The sequence below is a fragment of the Mandrillus leucophaeus genome, unplaced genomic scaffold (assembly GCF_000951045.1).
Source record: "Mandrillus leucophaeus isolate KB7577 unplaced genomic scaffold, Mleu.le_1.0 Scaffold220, whole genome shotgun sequence".
Classification (NCBI taxonomy): Eukaryota; Metazoa; Chordata; class Mammalia; order Primates; family Cercopithecidae; genus Mandrillus; species Mandrillus leucophaeus.
In genome coordinates, this window is record NW_012102255.1 from 331,466 (window position 1) to 345,953 (window position 14,488).

General features: G+C 35.1%; 1 protein-coding gene across 4 annotated transcripts in view; it reads right to left on the reverse strand.

Moving 5' to 3' along the window:
* The window catches only part of CEP170 (centrosomal protein 170kDa), a 130,578-nt gene that overhangs the window by 12,987 nt on the left and 103,103 nt on the right, over window positions 1-14,488 (reverse strand). For 3 of the 4 annotated variants that reach the window (XM_011981154.1, XM_011981155.1, XM_011981152.1), the window contains 3 exons: window positions 8,217-8,364; window positions 5,814-5,984; window positions 2,319-2,407 (listed from right to left, as the gene is read on the reverse strand). In XM_011981154.1, the coding sequence (XP_011836544.1) occupies window positions 2,319-2,407; window positions 5,814-5,984; window positions 8,217-8,364 (408 nt within the window). Of the gene's footprint in view, window positions 1-2,318; window positions 2,408-5,813; window positions 5,985-8,186; window positions 8,365-14,488 lie in introns of all 4 variants that reach the window. The other variant, XM_011981156.1, reaches the window with a different exon arrangement.

A 14,488-nucleotide genomic window follows, 5' to 3' on the forward strand; every position in this document is an offset into this window, starting at 1 on the left:
AGGTGAATGAGTTGCACAGTGAAGGAGATTCTTTTACTTGTGAAAGAAGTAAACCTGGGAATGATGGAGTCACAAGGGGAAAACATGTACTATATCTTACATAAGACAATAATAGGGTGCTAATTACTTAATCACTGAGTGTGAGTAAAAGAAAAACAATGGACTCATTTATAAGCCCTATCAGGATTTATAAAATGTGGTATTTATAAACAGCATGCAACTACTTTAATTTCTCTAAAATCAATTATAACCCTTAAAATTTCTTAGTTAATAAGGTTCCAGTTTATACCTGAAATTAATATTGTTATTATACTTTTTATCTCATCAATATAAGCAGTGATTTTAGTATTAAGAAAAAGTTAATGCAGGTAATTGGGCTTCAAGTGGAAACAGAAAATGTGAGTAGTAAAATACAGGGAAAATCAAGTGAAATAACGAAATTAAGTCAAATCGTGTCGATAGCAGAAATAGCTAACTTAATACAAGCTGATTAGTTTACATGGTATAGAATGTAAATTCCATGAGAAAAGGGGTCTTTGTTTTGTCAATGTCTAATTATAAAGTGACTAGAATGTACTTAATACTTATTTGTTAATAAGTAAATATTAAAGTATTATTCTGTAAAAATTAAGTCTGTTTAAAATTCATAAGAATATATAGGATTTGATAAAGGTAAATTCTCTTCAACAAAAAAAACAATGAATAGGTATGTAATGGCAGTCATTAAAAACACTTTCGACATTATTTATATGTACAAAGTGCTCCTTATGAAAAGCCAAACATTAAATGTTCTATTGCTTTTTTTTTTGAGATAGGGTCTTGCTCTGTTGCCCAGGCTGCGGTGCACTGGCACGATCACAGCTCACTGTCACTCTGAACTCATGAGCTCCAGTGATCCTCCCATTTCAGCCTCTCAAGTAGCTGGGACTATAGGCATGTGCCACCATGCCCAGCCAATTTTTTGTTTTTTTTCCTTCATCTCACTATATTGCCCAGGTTGGTCTCCAAGTCCTAGGCTCAAGTGATCCATCTGCCTTGGTCTCCCAAAGTGCTAGGATTACCAAGCATGAGCCACTGCACCCAGACTCAGCTGTTTTTTCACTAGGCAGCATGCCTCATATTCCAATCAAATATGGAGGGGTCTGTCAATACATTTCACTCATACTCTTTGGGAAAAGTAAAGATCTAATTAAGAGAAAAGATCAAGGTACAAAAGCAAATAAAATATGATCATATTTGTATAAACCTTTGAGAAATGAACCCAGAGTGGGGAAACACATCACTATTAGGTATAATATACATTTTTTTCTGGAAGATTTATATTTTTTAACCATGTTCATGTATTACTTTTGCTAAAAAGACACACATTTTAAAATAAATAGAAAAACGGGACAAGACAGTGCAGAGTACATTATTTTTAACATAAGGAATTTTAAATTAATATTCTTTTAGGAGGCAATAAAGTGAAGAGAAGTTCTCGTACACCTTTAAGATTTTTTTTTTGTTTTTTGAGACAGAGTCTTGCTCTGTTGCCCAGGCTGGAGTGTAGTGGTATGATCTCGGCTCACTGCAAGCTCTGCCTCCCGGGTTCATGCCATTCTCCTGCCTCAGCCTCCCGAGTAGCTGGGACTACAGGTGCCCACCACCACGCCCGGCTAATTTTTTTGTATTTTTAGTAGAGACAGGGTTTCACCATGTGAGCCAGGATGGTCTCGATCTCCTGACCTCGTGATCTGCCCACCTTGGCCTCCCAAAGTGCTGGGATTATAGGTGTGAGCCACCACGCCCGGCCACCTTTAAGACATTTTTAAGATACAGGCTCAAGATAACTTAAAACACATTGTTTTAAGCTAAATAGACTGTTTTTAAGAATACTTTAAGTTTTAAATGGTGTTTTTGAAATTATTTTTGAAAAAATTTAATGGCTTCTTGGTACTCATCAAACGCTGATAAAATATATTATTTCAATATATAAACAATATAGAATTATATTTGTGTGGAATATTACAATTCACAAACCATGTTCAAATACTGTTTCATTACATTTTAAATTTTAATTATAGGAATCAGAAATAAGCAATAGCAGCATGGATTTCTGAAGTACTGTTAAATAAAATCTGTAAGTCTATTTATGTTTTGAATTAGTAATAAATTTAAAGTTATAAAGTAGTACTGGATAGATTTTTACTTTGGGACAAATTTTTCCAAAGGTAAACACATTCATTCTGATGATACATTTTTAGCCTTGAGAAAAAGCAACAAAAAGCAAAGTGAGGTGATATTAAAGTTAAAAAAACATAAGCTATATGTATATGTACCTGATCTTTCCAGCTGTCTTATCTATAGATTGTCTTATCTTCTTAGAGAACTGAAAGACAGATGACAGCAGCAGATTATCTCCCATGACCTGCAACAGCCAAAGAAAAAAGTAGATGTTAAAATATTACCCCTGTATTGTATAACTACTGGGATCACCAGTCATAAGTCACTATAGTCAGGGGCAGTTAGTATTCATGCTTATTTTAATTATAAACCAATGAAGTATATAATTAATACGTAACTAAAATGAGAAAGTGAAAGAAACACTATTAGCAAAGGAGTTCTTTTATTAAATAACTTGTCAAGTTTCCATGTTATTTTGGTCTTATCAGTTTCCAAACACAATCCATTTTATCCTCAGTTTATCTCAATTACTATCATGATCCTGTCTCTCTTACTTCCAACTGAAGTATAAAAGAGAAGATACAAGTAACTTAGAGTACTAAATTTATTATTTATTCTTTCACCAAGTAATGTGAATACAGAAATCAAGAAGAGTACAATCCTTGTTCTCCAGCAAAGAGTCTAGTGGGAAAGATACATTTTTAAAAATTTACTCAAAATAGTAAGTTTTTATACGGGGTGTTGGTATCACTCCAGCTGAGATGCATGGGCAAAACCAGGGGTCACCAACCTCTGTAAAGAGCCAGAGGGTGAAGGTTTAGTCTTTGAGGGACATAGGGTCTCTGCCACAATTCCTCAAGTCTGCCTTTGCAGTGTGAAAGCAGCCATAGATAATGAGCAAATTATGCATGTGGACAGAGCTGTGTTGGAACAAAACTTTTACAAAACAAGTGGCAGGCTGGATTTGGCCTATGGGCTGAAGTTTGCCAAGCCCTAGGCCAAATCATGAAAGGCAAAGCTAATGAAGCATGGTAGAAAAAGGACAAAATTTGAGTCTAGATCTGGTTTTCAAAACCAGCTCCTTATATTGTCAGTACTGTATCTGGCGTCTGAAAGAAAACAGAAGATAAGGCCCTAGATGGCAAAAAGGTTTAAAGATCACTGGGGGAGATGATGGTAATATACAGGGAATACGATTACATGTTTTATCAGAAAGCCTAAGGTCTACAAAACAAGAAGAGACGTTCAGATAAATTTTGAGATTCGGTGCTGTAAGAATTCTAATGAGGCCGGGCACAGAGGCTCACGCCTGTAATCCCAGCACTTTGGGAGGCTGGGGCGGGTGGATCACAAGGTCAGGAGATCGAGACCATCCTAGCAAACATGGTGAAACCCCATCTCTACTAAAAATACAAAAATTAGCTGCCCATGGTGGTAGATGCCTGTAGTCCCAGCTACTTGGGAGGCTGAGGCAGGAGAATTGCTGGAACCTGGGAGGCAGAGGTTGCAGTGGGTGGAGAGAGCGCCACTGCCCTCCAGCCTGGCGACAAAGCGAGACTCCCTCTCAAAATAAAAAAAATAATAATAATTCTAACGAAAGAGAGTTCATTGATGAGTGGCATAAATAAGGAAGTGATCATGGAAAAATGTGAACTAACTTCAGAATGACAAGGATTTGAATTTAGTGGGCAATAAAATGTTATTTAGGTTGTGAAAAGTAACATTGTCAAGGAAAGGATAAATAAGCAAAATGGTTTTTGTGGGCCTTAAGAAAACAATCAAATAAAGATGGAAGACATATACAAATTAGGAAGGCATGAGAAAGGGCAGGAGAGTCTAAGGAAAGATTGCAACACAGAATAGGATATTTCTCTTTTCTTTGCTCATGAAGTTTAGCTTGTTGTCACAAAGCATTAAATAAATTCCTGATATCAACCTTGAGATAACTATCAATGTAGATGTTTCCATTCTCTTTAAAAACATAAACTTCTTCCACATAGTTTTCTTACGTTTGGAGAAATTTGTCTTCCTAGACATCAGGACAGAATGAGTAGAATAAGATTAGAGAATGGGCCCTTTTCCTGACACCAAGAACAAATCAACTATTAGGCCAGGACAGACCAAGTATGCTTAAAACTTTTCAGTATACTTCAATTGTAACTTTCAGGCCAGTGGCATACTTTTCCACCAGGTAGATCTTTTTCTACTCAGTACCATGAGAAACATACACATTCTTACATAATAATCTCAAGATCCTATTCCTAAATCCAGGGATCCACAAATATTAATCTATCATCAATCTCTTCTTGTCAACTGTTTCTTTCTACACTTTTCCTGTACCTAGCCCTTAAGCATATATCACCTCTGTGTGTTGTTCCTAAATCACCTCTTTCCATAGTAGTATTTGAAATAACCACTCTTTGATGAAGGAACTCCTTTATATCCTTGAATTTTTTATTACTCTGTAATTGTTCAATCTGGGAATATACCAGTTTATACATTCACTTTTCAGCTGATGTAAACAGTTTCCAAGTTTTTGATATTGTCAACAATGTTACTATAAATGTAACTTCTACTGTCAATAGGAAGGGGTTTCTCTTGTATATACACTAGCAAGAAAACTGCTAGGTCATGTGATGTCTTTATTTTCAACTTTAGGAGATAGTATCAAACTGTTTTCCAAAGCCAGGGCACCAACTTAACCTCCACCAACCACACATAAGAAAGCCTATGTATCTACATTTCCTCCAGTACTGAACATTTTAAGACTTTTTAACGTGCCAACAATTGAATGATTATAATCTCACTGTAGTCTTGACATGCATTTTTCTGAACACTCGTTAAGTTAAACATCCCTTTATGTTTTCTAGGCCTTCAATATTTTCTCTTTTTTTTGTCATTTTTTTTTTTTTTTTCGGAGACAGAGTTTCACCCTGTCACCCAGGCTGGAGTGCAGTGGTGTGGGTTCAGCTCACTGCAACCTCTGCCTCCCAGGTTCAAGCGATTCTCCTGCTTCACCCTCCTGAGTAGCTGGGATTACAGGCACGTGCCACCATGCCTAATTTTCGCATTTTTAGTAGAGAGGGAGTTTCCCCATGTTGGCCAGGCTGGTCTGAAACTCCTGACCTCAAGTGATCTGCCCGCCTCGGTATTTTCTCTTTGGTGAAATGTTGTTCATGTCTTTTGCAGATTTTTCTATTGTGTTTTTTAATTGATTGGAGGGAGTCCTTTATATATACTGTATACTAATCCTTCATAGGCTTTATGTTTTGCAAAAGTCTGTAACTTGTATTTCTACCTTCTTTATTATTTAATAAAGAAAAAGTCCTTAATTTTAATATACTCAAATGTATCAATTTTCTAACGCCAAAACTTTTTTTTTCTCTTAAGAAATCACTCCCTAGTACAATATTGAAAGAAATTTGTCTGTATTTTTTAAGTAAAAGTTTTACAGTTTTTCTTGCATTATTTAATAACTAAATTCATTTGGAGTTAATTATTTGTATATGATGTGATGTCATGGTGAAATTTCATTGCATTTATTAAGGAGAATCACTTTTTCCCCAGCCCTACTTACTGAATGGTTCCTCCTATTCTCACTTACGGAACATGCTTCTTCTGCCGTATGTTAAAATTTATAGTTTACTTACTTCATCCCTGCTCCAGGTTCTCCGTCTTGTAATTGTTAAGTGATCAGGAGGCTCTGCTGCTTGAGGTCTTGGATCACCAGATCGACCGTTGTTTCCTTCAGGTGTTTTAGAATGAACTAATGGAGGAATCTTTCGGAAGTTGAGGCTTTCATCAAAAACACGATCAACCAACTAACGGGACAAAAGCAAACCTTTATGAGAACACAGTAATTTGAAAAAGTACCAATACTGGCATTACAATTTTTATGATTAGACAGAAGTTATTCCATTCTCAAGTAGTAACAGAGGCATGACATCTTCAATAAACCAATTACTCTTTCTTTTTATAAGCACTTCAAAGGTATTTCCTTTATAAAATCGAGGTTCATCTACATAGGTTTTATTTTCAAAATCTAAAATATGTAACTATGTTAAATGTAATTCTTCCATGGATAAGATTTTCTCCAAATGGAAAACAGACGGTAAATAGAAAAAAAGCTGAGCCACGTAGATGGACAATGAGTTTCATTTTACACACATTGCCTTACCAGTATAAAATAATGTTTCTTTTTCTTTTAGTTTCCTATCTTGTTTTTCCTTTTTTTCCTCCCCAAATCCAGGTGTCAAATTTCTTCACAAGATACATAAATTGCAAATTCCAATTAAGTTTACAAAAGGAAAATATTTTTTTAAACCACAAAATAAATATTTTGGTCTTAGTCAAATAAACTTTTAACGATGCTACTGAAATTCACATTCTAATAAAAATGATATACTGCCATCTACAGTGCAAATCACAGACATACAATACTAAGTAACTCGGGTTTACTGAAGAGGGAATCAACCTAGTACAATATTCTGAAATAAAACAAACAAAAAAAAATGAAATTTATTCAATGGAATGTTTAAGTAATTTTACTGGGTCTGAGTGAATGTATAATCATGTTAGGTAAAATTTAGTTAGAAAGCTGAGAAAATAATATCTTCATCATTTTAAATGTACCAGAAGAATTGTGTATGTCTTGCCACCAGGACGATCCTTAAGGTTTTCATCAATAACGATGATTTCATATACAATTACATTTGATCAATGTGGTAACAAAACTCTACACAGATTGATGAAGTATCATTTAATAAGTTAAACAACACATTGAAGGAAAACAAACAAAAAAGTGACCATTAAAGAATCAGATTAAAGAATAAATGTGACAAAAAGCAAATGAAGAAAATATTATTAGCACAGTTTACCACAATTAAATTTGTCAGAAAGGCTAGCCATTTTTGCCTACTATTTAGGATTATCTTGTAAAATTGAAGAAACAGAACAATTAGTATCAGGGGCTGGCAAACTTTTATGCATAAAGAGACAGATAATAAAAGTTCAGGCTTTGTAGCCATACAATCTTTCTCTCAACTACTCAGTTCTGCCCCTGTAGCAAAGAAACAGCCATAGATGAGAGTTAAACAAATGAGTGTGGCTGTGTTCTCATAAAACTATTTATGAACACCAAAATTTGAATTTCATGTAATTTTCATGTGGCAAACTAGTGTTCTTTAGATGTTTTTTCCTGCCATTCAAAAATGTAAAAATCATTCCTAGTTCTTTGGTCTGTATTAAAACTGGCAGCAAGGCCAGTCTGCCAATCTCCAAACACAGAAGTTCATTCTTTTAAATGCCAATCCTTTGCTTACATATCTGTCCCAGATCAAAACAGCCAACATGGCCAAAGAGTACCACTAATTTTGTATTATATGTTAAAGGCGCTGTCTGGAGCAATGTTATGCAAATGGCGCCTTCTGGAGTTGTACTGTAAGAGGCCCTGATATTGATATTGGATGGGTAATAGTCTATATATGCTAACTTGTATTCCAGACTTTATAAAAATGTTCTGAATATGTATTTGTATGTGTGTATATTACATACATATTTCAATTTTTCAAAATATCTTTAAGTATATGGGTATTTATCAAAAGAATTATTAAAGCAGTGAAACTGTAGGATTTTTCTCTTTCTTTGTTATCGGAGTATCTTCTAGTTAACTAGCAATGAAAATACTTTTAATTGGAGCATTTTCATAGTCAAACTTTATAGAAACTTTATACAATCATTTATCAAATTTTGGGTTGCTTTTCAAGGTACCATTTATATTCACGTTTCAAGTGAACCTATGGACCAAGAATTAGCAGGCAAAATGCTGTTTCTAAAGAATTTTCCAGCTTCATGTTAATAGTAGACCAAATGTTAGCCTTCACTAGTTTTGTTTCAAAAACATAAAATAAACTGTTAAAGCAAAGTTGGAAAATGCAGAGCTTCATGCAAACAGGGAGGGTGGACATAACTAAAATAAACTAAGCAAAAAGCTAAAAGCAAAAGAAATAAAGAAAAGAAAGAACCTTATGCATTTCTCCATGAAGATCTCCTACCTCTTCTCTAGTGTCTATGGCAGAGCCAGGGGTGGTGGCAGCAGTGCTTACTGTGGTACTAGGGGCAGTGCCTGATGAAGTCACTGAATCTATCTCTCCTGCTACATCGTTGATCTCCCGAGCAATGAGAGCAAGATCTTGGCTGATCCTGGTAATAATTTTAGAAAAGAAGTTTAATCCCTTTTAAATAAACAGCTCTAGAAACAATCATTTATGAGATAATCAGTCATGTAAGTTGTATATCTAATTAAATATTTGTACCCCAAATTAACTATTAACTATTTTATAGTTAATATAATCAAACTCTTAAACCTTAATTCCAAAATTAAGATTGATGAAACTAAACTCCAAATAACCTACAAGACATCACCTTGATAAATGTACTTTAAATACCCTTGAGTAGAGATATGCCCTTAACATACACTGTTAGTGTTAATGACTAGCATTAATATATCACAGGGGTTCTTAAACTTGGGGAATAATGGATAGAATTCAAGGAGTTCATGAACTTAAATGAGAAAAAACAATTACAATATCATTTTCACTAACCTCTAAGTGACGTTTAGCATTTCTTTCAATTATAAATACAGGCAACAAACCACAGTGGTATTAGCAATACTGGTGACTTTTGTCATCAACAGAGATCACATTACAGTTGCTACAGGTATCTTAAAACATCATTTACGGTCATCACTACTTCAAAATTAGTGAAGTCATTAAACACACAACAATAACATTTTATTTAATGTTAATAAAGAACCATAAATTACTCTACTACTTTCAAATATTTTCATAACTGAATTTCAATATAATTGGATTTCTTTGTAATTCTTTTATGTTTACACCTTAGAAGGGCTCTACAAGCTTCACAAGATGGCCAAAGGGGTCTACAGTACCAAGAAATTAAGAACTCTGCATTCTTTAGTAGAGCACTTTACACTATGCACAGCACTTTCTAGTACATGTTATGTCACTTGAGGCCCACCAAGTTCTTTTGAGGTAGGATTTATCTGACTTTATCACAATCTCAGAGAACCTGAATGGCTTGCTCATGATCACATATTTAGACGTAGCTAAGGCAGGACCGGATCCAAGATTTAGTGCTCATTTCCATAAAGCCATTTGCATTTTTACCTACATGGACTGAAGAACTAAATAACTGTTACCAGTGATAATCAAAGGGGAAAATAGATTTTTCTTTTAGATTTTTTTTTAAGAGGGAGAAACTTACAAAACCTACCACTGATATTCCTGTTTTTTGAGAAACATTTCGTTTCAGTAAGATATTAACGTTTTCCAAGTTGCATCCACTGCCCATAAACTCAATGTGGCTATTTCCACAGAAAAGGTTTTGGAATGACAGATTATTATTAAAAGTATATGTGAAAGTTTCTGCAACTTCAAAATCCAAAGGAAATAAAAAGTAACTTAAAAAAAAAAGAAAGAGCCTAGGAGGTCTGGCTATATTGCCAGGCTGGTCTCGAACTCCTGAGTTCAAGCAGTCCTCTGACCTCAGCCTCCCAAATAGCTAAGATTACAGACATGTGCCTGGCTTAAAGTAACGTTTTTTTTTAACTTACGCAAAATGTAAGTTTGAAAGACTTTCAAGCACATTAGTAATTACATAAAAATTTAGATTTAAAAAGAGAACTAGGTTGAAGTTATGGACCAACAGAAGCAATTTATGGTCAATATATAAACTTTGTAAGAAATGACAGTTAATTCCTCATTTATTTATCAACACAAAAAGGCAGGAAAAACACCAACGAATATTTACTGATTCCTTATTATGTGCCAGGCACTGTGCTAAGTCTTAAATACTACAACAATGAAGAAGCAGAAAGGGTCCTTGTCCTCATGAAGCTTAGAATAAATAGAAGGCACCATTATAATATAATGAGTACATTACAAAGCAGCTTCATATTCCTCAACTTATTTAATTCCCACCACCACTCTGTAAGAGAAGTATTAATCATCTTGTTTTCCAGATAAGGAAAATGAGACACAGAAGAAGACGTGACCATTTTTTTGGCCAAGGTCACAAATAGTTAAGTGCCATAAATCTTTTCACTATGCCATGCTATATCTCACATGATCGCTCCATATATAATTTTAAAAAACATATTAACTGTTGATGTGATTCTTTTGAAAATGTGCTTAAAGTGTTCCCTTATATAATATAGCAAATCCTTGCAATTCCCCAAAATAAATGAACTAGGATGAGAAACAGAATAACGAAGCTTAATGAGATAAAATACAGATAAGCATCAGTGTATCCAAAACACTATTTTTCATTAAAGTTTTTTTATGCAGATGATCTATACAATGAAGTTTCTAATATTTGTGGAAAATAGTATAAATTAGTTAGAAAAAACATGGACAACAGCAATCTCCACATGTGATAAGGTAAAATATGTATTAAAATGAGCAATCTTAATGTATACACAACCTATATTGTTGATTTGAAAACCTAATTGATATTTTCACATTTAATTCCATTTTATTACAAAATTTAGATAAGAAAATAGCACCAAAGGAACAAAACAGAAACTAAGGGTTCAGTTCTCTAACATTAGTCCAGTCTTTATGTTTTCCCGAGTGTCAGAACCATTGACTCAGTTTCAACAATTCTGTAGAAGTCTGCATTATTTAAGAAAAAAAGGTGAGATAACATGATAAATGTACTTTAAGTCACAAAGCTTGTAATTTTTCTATGTAAACTATCTCAGTCATAACACTTTTTTTTCACTGAAAGGCTGTATACTGGCAAAAATAATTGTACATTTTGGGTATATTGGAAGATTAAAGGATATATTAAAAACTACAGTTCTCGTGATATGCATACCCAACTAAATATACAATCTTTGCAAGATTATATATCATTACAACCACAATAGAAACAAACTATCATACTTTACTGATTTAAACTGCCAACAAAATATTGTTTTAAATTAGCTATTTAAAAATTTGCCTTATTTATTATTATTTTTTGAGACGGACTCTCACTCTGTTGCCAGGCTGGAGTGCAGTGGTACGATCTCAGCTCACTGCAACCTCTGCCTCCTGGGTTCAAGCGATTCTCCTGCCTCAGCCTCCAGAGTAGCCAGGATTACAGGCATGCGCCACCACGCCCAGCTAATTTTTGTATTTTTAGAAGAGATGGAGTTTTACCATGCTGAACAGGATGGTCTTGATCTCTTGACCTTGTGATCTGCCCATCTTGGTCTCCCAAAGTGCTGGGATTACAGGCGTGAACCACTGTGCCCAGCCAAAAATTTGCCCTATTTTTTAATAGCACATTAGTTTTCAAAAGTTTTTACATGTAAAACTTTCCAGAGGATACACACATGAACCACTGGAATTAAGTTTCCTTTGACATTACTGGAAAAAAGCAACTGGTTGGCTATTCATGAAGTATACTAGCTTTAGAATCCTAAAACCAAAGCTAATGACAGCAAGTCAAACCTCCTGTTACTTTAACATTGGCTAAGAGATCATAACTGTAATGACTCAGCTTTTAAGAAATAATTTAGTCTAGTTTGTAAATGACCAGAAGTGTTAAAATGTAAAATGAGTTTAAGGACAGACATTTAAGGGTCGTTGCAGAAAAGCTCATGATTTCCACACAATCTAGAAGAGTTTAGTAAGAAAAAAAAAGTTTTGTAAGACAAAAAAGGGCTAGCCAATTTTCCCAGCACCGTTTATTAAATAGGGAATCCTTTCCCCATTTCTTGTTTCTGTCAGGTTTGTCAAAGATCAGATGGCTGTAGATGTGTGGAAAACAGTGTGGCGATTCCTCAAGGATCTAGAACTAGAAATATCATTTGACCCAGTCATCCCATTACTGGGGATATACCCAAAGGATTATAAATCATGCTGCTATAAAGACACATGCACACGTATGTTTATTGCGGCACTATTCACAATAGCAAAGACTTGGAATCAACCCAAATGTCCATCAGTGACAGACTGGATTAAGAAAATGTGGCACATATACATCATGGAATACTATGCAGCCACAAAAAAGGATGAGTTTGTGTCCTTTGTAGGACATCGATGCAGCTGGAAACCATCTTCTTAGCAAACTATCACAAGAACAGAAAACCAAACACTGCATGTTCTCACTCATAGGTGGGAAATGAACAATGAGATCACTTGGACACAGGAAGGGGAACATCACACACCAGGGCCTATTGTGGGGAGGGGGGAGGGAAGGGATAGCATTAGGAGATACACCTAATGTAAATGATGAGTTAATGGGTGCAGCACACCAACCTGGCACATGTATACATATGTAACAAACCTGCATGTTGTGCACATGTACACTAGAACTTACATTAAAAAAAAAAAAGAGGAAAAAGGGGATATCAGCTGAAAGGTATTCAGGAAAGCTGGAAAAAGAAAATATAAGGAAAAAAAGTCTAAGGTCGATTATTCTAAGTGAAGTAACTCAGGAATGGAAAATCAAACACCACATGTTCTCACTTGTAAGTGGGAGCTAAGCTATGAGGATGCAAAGGTGTAGGAATGACAGGAATTAGCTTTTAATCCTTGTATCAATTATGAACCCGTTTAGAACATAGGCTCTGTGTTTCAGGTTTTTTTTTGCCTCCCCAACAGTGGCAAATATGGTCAGCGATTCATAAAAAATATGATTGATAATAGGATGCACCAGGGAAACTTTGAATCTGAATAGAGATCATGGTAATGAGATACGGGAAGAAGAATGGAGAAGAAATTAGTGGTCCCTCTCCCTCCCAACTCCTTGCAATGGTATAAAAGCCCGTCAGCCAAATAATAAAGAGCTGTATTATTTTTGCAGAGTCAAGGATCCTGTATAAGGCCCCAAAACTTCAAAGGTAAGTATAAAGTAAAAATTCATAAGCATGTGGCTAAAAAGTTTTTTATTTCCATAGGTAAAAACAAATGTTGTTTCATTAAGGATTTGGTTTAGCTTGCATTTTTCCTTCTAAGTGATTAGCTCACTCACGCTCTCCCCTGCACCTCAAATAGAACAAGTATAGTGGTTTAAGGTTTACAAGGCACGGGAAGAAAAAAAAAAAAAACCCAAGATATTAGCAAATTCACTTCATTTCATTTAAAATTCTCACTGCTTATACAACGCAGAAAAAAGTACACTTGTAAGAGACCCCGTAATAGCACACAGAGTGGGTAAAAAGTCAAGCTAGAAGTACACGAATGCTGGCACCAACTGGACATACAAGGTTTTTACTTTGTGTATGAGCAAAAAGTTCTAGATGTTCCCTAACCAGTAAAGACCAACTGTGAATCCCCTGTCTAGAGGCAATCCAGATGGAATGCTCAGTATCACTGGCTACGCAGCACGAACGCTTAGCAAGGTCAAATAGATACTTGGAAATTCTATCTCAAATAAAAGACAGAATTCTTATTACTACACTGCCTACAAATAAAAATACAGTACTTTTTTTTGGCGTACAAAAAAGTACCCAGATGAGGCTTTAATGTGATAAGGTTGTAATTTTAAAAAATGTACATGCCTTGTAAATACTTATAACTACATTTTCCCCTGAAGGCTTTTCCTGGTTTTGGCCCATCATTCAAGATTATTTTTCTCAGCAGTTAAAAGCAATGAACATAACCACATTTATGCGATTCTGTCATTAACTGGATCTCTTCTTTCTTTTTTATTAGACAGCACCTAATTTTAATAAAGCCACATCTGATCTTCAGTTCTTCTTGACATGGCTTTCATACAGATGTGTTACCATTGTAAACAGCTCAAGCTGATCCTAAGAAATTCACCTAAGGTTTCCTAGAAATGTCATTCACATGAGTTCTGTATTTTAAACCATGACTTTGAAAATGAGCTATGTAAAAATCTTTAGAGTTTGACTTAAAAATTTTCAAATTGGAATCTTAAGCATTTAAACTATTCACGGCCTACTGATAATGAGCTAGATATCTTTTAAAAAACAAGAGGCCGGGCACAGTGGCTCACACCTGTAATCTCAGCACTTTGGGAGGCTGAGGCAGGTGGATCATTTGAGGTCAGGAGTTCAAGACCAGTCTGGCCAACATGGTGAAACCCTGTCTCTATTAAAAATACAAAAATCAGCCAGGCATGGTGGCGGCGCCTGTAGTCCCAGCTACTCGGGAGGCTGAGGCAGGAGAATCCTTTGAACCTGGGAGGTGGAAGTTGCAGTGAGCCATGATCACGCCACTATACCGAAGCCTGGGCAAAAGAACGTGAGACTCTGTCTCAAAAAAAAAAAAAAAAAAAAAAAAAAAAA